The sequence below is a fragment of the Athene cunicularia genome, assembly GCF_003259725.1.
Source record: "Athene cunicularia isolate RWA chromosome 27 unlocalized genomic scaffold, athCun1 chr27_part1, whole genome shotgun sequence".
Classification (NCBI taxonomy): domain Eukaryota; kingdom Metazoa; phylum Chordata; class Aves; order Strigiformes; family Strigidae; genus Athene; species Athene cunicularia.
The window spans coordinates 409434-416567 of NW_020799138.1; the positions used below are offsets into that span (position 1 = coordinate 409434).

Sequence of the window (7134 nt, forward strand, 5' to 3'; positions counted from 1 at the left end):
GGACGGGTCGTGGCTGGCGGCGGGACCCGAGCGGCTCCTCAGAGCTCGAGCCCGCGACGTGTGCCCCATTCGGGCGGGAACCGGGCAGGGCCGATCTCTGCTCCCGCTCCCGCTCCCTCCCTCACGTTCTCCCCGTGATCTGACAGTGCCGCTGCTCAGCACTTCCAGCCGTGCCACAGCAGCTGAGGGTCCCCGGAGCCGCCGGGGGGACGGGCCGAGCGCCTGCTCGCTCTCCTCTGCCTGTAACTGGTGGTGGCTGCTTGGTCCGGGGTTGGTTTGTGTTACCCGTCTGTGTGTGTCGTGCAGATCGGGGCGGTCCTGACTCGTTTGTTTCTTCCCCGTAGGTTTTTTGCTCTGACTTATCTGCGCTTGCTGTTCCTGGTTGCGTTTACCCTCATAGTAGTAGTTTGTCTAGATCAGTGGAAGAACAGAATCTGGCCTGAAATTGGAGGTAAGTTGCCACATTTGAGTTGGTACCGGCAAGTCAAGCGCTGGATTTAGCCCCAGAGGTGGACCGGCTCTGCGTCATGTGGAGTTAAATAGTTAAAACTGTGGGTCTTTTGCTTTGTGTTTCTGGAAGTGGGCAAGAACATTGTAGGCAGGTTCTTCTGGAGCTGGAAGACCCTAACCTATACAAACATAAGATTTTCTCATGCCTGCGACACTGGTATTTGTCCCACAGTCTCTAAACATCTGGTGTACGTGAACTAGCGCAGGCTTTGAAGCAGTGATTCACCTTTGGAGCATTCAGTACAAGCACAAGAAACTGAAGCGTACATAGAATACGTCTGGATTTTTCCTTAGAATCTGTAATAAACCAGCTCCATGTTTTAGGACAAAGATGTGTCCCAGCCTTGCTGCTGAGCAGAGATTTTTGTGAAAGGAGAGGCCTCTCAACGGCTGTTAATGAAGTTAGTCTTCGCTCTCCATAAGGGAAGCAGGTGTATCTCTTGTTCCTGGCATTAATACACTAATGAATACTACTGCTCTCAGCAGCTCAGGGTTGGGCTGGCTTTGCATGGACAGGCTGGCTTTGAAGCTGTGTGGATGGTTTGCACGCTCCCAGAGGTGGTTCCCTAACTAACTAGCCAGTACAGTTCCCAGCTTTCTGCTTCAGCTTGTGTTCTCTGTAGTTCTTGGGAGGACATTAAAGCTTTCTCTGGTTTCTGGCAGCAGCTTGGCTCAGGCTCTGTAGCTGAAGTTTCCTGCTTAGGAGGAAGGGTCCAGCTCCCTCATAACCTTGATTTTGATTTGTCAGGGTAACTGGTACGTCACTGGGTCCCTTTTCAAATCCCAGCCTGGGTGGGAAAGTATCAAAAGACTGAGATCTCTGATGCCTCTCAGAAGCAGGCTGATCTTCCTTCACCGGCTGGTGTTGGGGGGAAGGCAGAAGTGGTGGTTTTTGCTCTTACCTGTCAGTGGAACCAGAGCACCCTTCCAGAGAGCCTCCAGCAGGTTGAGGAGCAACAGGGGGACTCTCTGGCATCTTGTGCTGTCACACATACACGTTCAGAATGGGGTGTGCAGTGAGGCATCTCTGGTTCTTAATTACAGCTGATCCCTTTTCCAGGTATTCCCCAGCTCATTAAAGCTTTACTTAAATCCCAAGAGCTAAGCATTCTCATGGCAAATTCCTTGCAACTAATGCAGTGTCTGTTCTTAATATTTTAGTGGCAAGACCTGACGAATTAGACAATGAGAGGTAGGAAACTAATTGAATCTCTGCTGTTTGGTACTTTGCTGTGATACTGTGTAATTATTACCTGCACGTGCTTGTAATGTTGGCTCCTTCGAGCGGGGAAAGGAGGGGGGAAGGTGGACGGAGCCCCGGACTCTGTCAAGCTGTTGAGACAACTTTTTGACTGGCCCCAAACCATTACATTATACTTAATCTCTGCCTCATACTGGCCTCCAGAATGCTTGCTTGAGTGTTGTAAAACTTCCCCTGCCACTTCCCCCTGCACCCTTAAGGTAGAGGTGCTGCCGTAAAAGCAATTCCTTTTGTGTGGGCCTCCAATAGCAAGAAACCAGCGTTTCTTCTGGAAATAATGAAGTCTTCTGAGACTTGACAAGGAATGTTTAACAAGCTTGTTCCAGAAGTTGTTCCTGCATAGTTACGGTCTGACTGCAGCATTAAGAATGGGTTGAGAAATGCTGGGGTGTTGCCTTACTAATAGCACCTTCCTCTCTCTGGGCACACCTTCCTGCTGCCGAGCCCCGCTGGGTGCTCGGCTCCTGATTAAATCACTTGAACTGTTGCCAAACGACAGTTGCTTTGGTTGTTTTTGTTTGTGTTTGGGTTTTTTTTTTTTTTTTTTTTTAGGCCCAAGTAGAAAAGGAATTGCTTTTCCTAACCTTCAGGTACTTGTGACTAGCAGTTAAGAAGCACTAATAGAACTTGACAAAGCCTCTGAAGTAACTGGATATATTAAGTAAGGTGCAAGGCTGCCTGTAGACCTGGTGCTGAATCCTTGGGGGTTGCAGTTGACCAAGTAAATGCAGAAAAAGCAAATGGATTCTCTTGATTTGCTTCTGCACTGTCCTTTCCCTCCAGTAGCGTGGAAACAAGTCTAAGCCAAAAGACTGAATGACTGAAATTACTGCTCCTTAGCTGCTGAGGGAGGATGGGACCCTCGTGGAAGGGTGTGTAGAAGTGCTGCCTTTGGCAAGGGGCTGTTTGGAAAGGCAGGCTGACCCTCGCCTCTAGAGCTCAGCGGCTGGGGGGAGGAGAAGGTAGTGTAGAGACAAGTGTTTGTAACGGGTGACTCCTGCGCTGGGGTCCACGCAGTAATATCTGTTCCCGAATTCCCCCCTTCGCTGCAGCTGGGGATACGTTCACCCTCGGCTGCTCGGCGTGCCAGAACTCTGTCACCATTTGGCTGAAGGATGGGTGGCTGGGACCAACTTCTTAAGTAATCTCTTCATTTTCAAGAGGCAAAACCCCGGAAAGGTAAGAATGTACCGAGCTCAGCAGATGATGTGTTTGACGTGGAGCCTCTGCTGACCGCCGGTATCCTCCTGCGGTGGCGTCCAGCACTGGCTGCAGGCGCTCGGGCGTGGGAGGTCCCCACAGCTCCTGGTGGTGGGGAGGGATGGAAAGCACAGGCAGAAAAATCAGGTTGCGGAGGAGGGAGGAGAAGGCGAGTGTCAGCATGTTGACTGCGCTAGGGAAGTGAACACGGAGCTGCTCCTTCTGTAGGTTTCTGGCTTTTTCAGTGTCTGTCAAACTCCCTCCCTCGTTGGACTTTAACGGTTTGAGAAAGTGTGTCAAGCTTTCTTTTCTCCTTCTTTTTTTGAGGCTTATGCAAAGAGGAGCCTGTAACACAGTGGTACTGTCCTTGTCTTTTTTACCTCAGAGAGTCCTGTCTTTAGCCTCTTCCTTGCTTTTAGCACACCTGCTTTGGGAAGCTCCTCGTGTACCGAGGCAGAGGCCTTGGCACGCTGCCTGTTGCTCTGAAGCCAGATATCTCCTGTCTCTGCACTAGCCCTAGAGCAGGGTAGCTCAACTAGGCAAAGCCTTAGGAAGGCCTCGCTGCTGTTAGAACTACGTCCTGACGTAGAATCTGCAGAGAACAAGACAGCAAAGAACTGCGTGAACGTGCTGCTCAACCTCGGAAACTCACTGTCTCCCATGTCTTCAGTTCTGCCTTCTAGTGTGTGGATTCTTTACTTTCCTGGCGGTCCTGGGCCGGTACATCCCTGGACTCCTGCTCTCGTACTTGCTGTGTAAGTAGAACTCTGTGCCAAATACAGACTTCTGAGAGAAAAGAGGTGGAGACGAGTGGGAGCTGGATGGCCGAGGGATGGGGCTCTTCTGCTCTGAAGGGAAGTTTGTGTGAATGGCTTTAAACTTTACGATAATACATTCTGCCTGGAATGTGGTGGTTCTCCTCCGGGACTCTTAAGGTCTCTGGTCCAGAGAGAACATGTTTGAGTGCTTAGTAACCAGAGGTTTGAGCACTAATAGGATGGCCTCTCAGTTTTGTTAAATCGGCAGAGGTGGTTGCACCAACCCGCCCCCCTGCAGCACTGCCTCCAGCGCTCAGACCTCGCATGCCCTGTGTGTGTTGTGCTGCAGCACAAAATGGGCAAGATGTCTGCCAGGTAGCATCCTGAACAGACTTCTGATCAGAGTTCCCACTTACCTCAGTGCTCTTCATCCTGCTGTGGCCCCTTGCCGTGTACCACAGACTGGGGCAGCGCGTGTACATGAAGCTGGAGCCAGCTCTGCAGCGGCTGGATTTCAGCGTTCGAGGCTACATGATATCAAAGCAGCGGGAGAAGCAGTGTGAGTTTCTGTGCTGTGTTTCTGCCCCTCGGTACCTGACACTGCCTGCGAGCCAGGCCCGGCCTCGGGGAGGGCCGGGGCTGCGTGCGGCACCGCTCCCCCGGCGCCGGCAGGTCCCTGCAGCCGCGCTGGGCTGCTCTGCCTGCGCAGGCAGCTCCCAGCCAGCGGCTGGCGTGGGCTCCTCGCAGCGCCAAGCCGCCCTGCTGAGCTGCCAGGACTGCCTGTTCCGTATTGCACTGGCACTGAAAAAAGAGGAGGGGCTCGGCGCGAGGGAGCTGCTAAACATGTTCATCTCTGCAGAAGGTCTGCAGCAGCCCACGTCAGAAACGATCCCGTTGCTCTGCTGAGGAACAAAGCATGTCGGGTTGTGTCACGTCGTGTCCCTGCTGGGTTGTGTCATGTCCACGCATGGCAGTTGAGGGTTTTTCTACTCTGCTGAGGTTGGCCCTGTACAGACCCCGTCCTAGCAGCAATAACAAGCTTTGTCTCTGGTTTCTGTCAGTGCGTCACCGATCCCTCAGTCAGGAGGCTGTGGATGATGGGAGTGACAGTGAAGAGGAGCTCGCTGCGTTCTGTCCCAAGGTAACAAAAAGTCTCAGAAGCAGAAAGGCTCAGCTGACCAGAACGAACTCACCCCATTGCGTGGACACGGGGTCCGTAGCCCTGTATCCAGCACATTGTGATGGGAGATCAGATGAGGATATTCTCCCTTTAGAGAGGCCTTTCCTATTCTGTCTCACTCATGTATGTCCAGAGCTGCTTGTACCAGCCAGTCTCCTAGGCGGGGCAGTCACGTGTGAGATGAGCCTCAGGTGCCAGCCTCCCACGAGGACTGGGTTTAACTGGCGGCCACTGGATCACGTGTTTTGTCTTGAGGCACAGGAATCAGCTTTCCAGTATTTGATGTTTCCAATTTTATCTCCAATTTCAAAGCTGGATGACTCTGTGGTCGCCAAGGAACTAACCATCTCTGACTCGGAGCACTCGGACGCAGAGGTCTCCTACACAGAGAACGGGATGTTTAACCTGTCGAGGGGCCAGACTCCCCTGACGGAGGGGTCGGAAGGTGAGGGGGAGTGGGCAGCCCCTGGCAGGCGCCAGTGTGACGGCTTGGAGGGAGGGTGCGTTGCCTTCTGTCCTCGAGGCCTAGCTGTTTGATGTCTGTCTTGCTGGCTGAGATGAGATGCCAGTACCTGTTTCGTCAGAACTGAGCTTCCTTCTTCGTCCCTGTGGTGCTTTAGCGGAGCACCAGCAGCTGCTCTCCGGAGGCAGACCCAGCCCTGTGCGTCCCTGGCTGCAGGGATGCGGGTTGCAGCCCCGCCTGCCACGGGGCGTTTCCTCTGGCAGAGGGTGTCTGCTCCAGCATCTGCCCTGGGGAGGCCAGCAGGCACCCCGAAAAGCCATGCCAGGGCAGGTGACAGCACGATGGGTCCGTGAGGCGGCAGGAGACGGGCTGTCTCGGGGGGGTGGTGGCCCAGCGCTCGCGTGTGTGCTGCCCCCGCCTCGGGGTTTGGCCTGTGCTGTGTATTCAAAGCACTTTCTCCTCTTCTAGACCTGGATGGTCACAGCGACCCCGAAGAATCTTTTGCCCGGGATCTCCCCGACTTCCCTTCCATAAACCCGGAAGCAGCTGGCATAGACGACGAGGATGACACCAGCATTGGGATCCCCAGCCTGGCTTACCGCCCTCAGCTGACAGAAGACCTGCATCTCCCGTACGAGCAGGAGGAGTCGGGCGCGCTGCCGTCTGTACAGAACCTCACCCACAACATAGCCGGCTTCGTCACCAGAGGCATGATACAGCTGGCGCTGTCAGGGGCCCCTCAGCCGGGCCCCTCGCGCGGAGACAATCCCCAGAGAGGTGCAAAGACTTACCTCAGAACGGCCAGCTCGGACTTGGACACGGATGCCGAAGGGGATGACTTTGAGCTGCTGGATCAGTCCGAGCTGAACCAGCTGGATCCTGCTGGCTCACGGGGCCAGTAAGAAGCCCACCACTTCCCTCTGGTTTTCTATCGTGCGTCGTGGAGGGAACCCTGGAAGGAAAAGCCTTGCACAGTTACCTAGGTCGTCTCCTGTGTGAGTATGAGTGACGTGACAGCCAGCCCTGGCTGGGAACACCACTGTGACTTGTGACTCTGTAGCCTCGCTTGGATTTTAAAATAAACTACACTAGTAATTCATAGGGAAAAGGCGTTGATGTGATAGCTCCACAATCACCCATGCGTTGCCCTGCACTCTCTGCCAGGACACTGCTTGTTCCGCACTTCCTCACCCAGGACAGTAAATCCGGGGTCTGCAGCTCCGGGGCCGCCGGCCGGACCGACAGCGCCGCCGAGGACAATCCCGGAGCCGACCGCCCCGGGGAGGCGGGGTTGGTGTCCCCTCAGACTCCGTGTCTGGGACGTAATGCTGTTCTGTCTTTAAGACAACTGTTCCCCCTCCTAAAACGTGCACAGAATCCAAGTCTCCTCTCCCAGCAATATCCCGCTCCGGGTGGGGACGAGCCCCTCGCTCCTGCCGCGGTGCTTGTGCTTGCAGCGACGGCTCAGCTCCGGCTCTCGAGTGACGCTGTTTTGTAAGAGACACGTTGGCAATAAGACACCGACTGTGATGACGAGTCCCACAAAGAACACGCGCGTGTGGCAGCTGCTTTTGTGTCGCTTTCCTCAAATAACGGACCAACGCTTTGCTCGAGCTCCCCGTGTGCCTCCGGTGCCGTCGGACAGCGGCAGAGCCGCTCCCGCGGCGCTGGCTCGGGGGCTCCGGTTTTCCGGAGCAGGGAGAGGTGGGGCCGCCCTGCCCGGCCGGTGCTGCTCTGGTGCCGGGGCCGCCCCGCTGCTTCC

At 54.8% G+C, this 7134-nt stretch overlaps 1 protein-coding gene across 1 annotated transcript; it reads left to right on the forward strand.

Moving 5' to 3' along the window:
* Positions 1-246: 246 nt before the first annotated feature.
* Positions 247-6480, forward strand: RETREG3 (reticulophagy regulator family member 3; the record flags this gene model as incomplete). The annotated part of the gene is made up of 8 exons (XM_026864584.1): positions 247-451; positions 1672-1702; positions 2824-2950; positions 3642-3726; positions 4151-4288; positions 4791-4870; positions 5222-5354; positions 5841-6480. Coding segments are annotated over 8 exons (1233 nt in total), but the record flags the coding sequence as incomplete, so codon positions are not given.
* Positions 6481-7134: the final 654 nt, after the last annotated feature.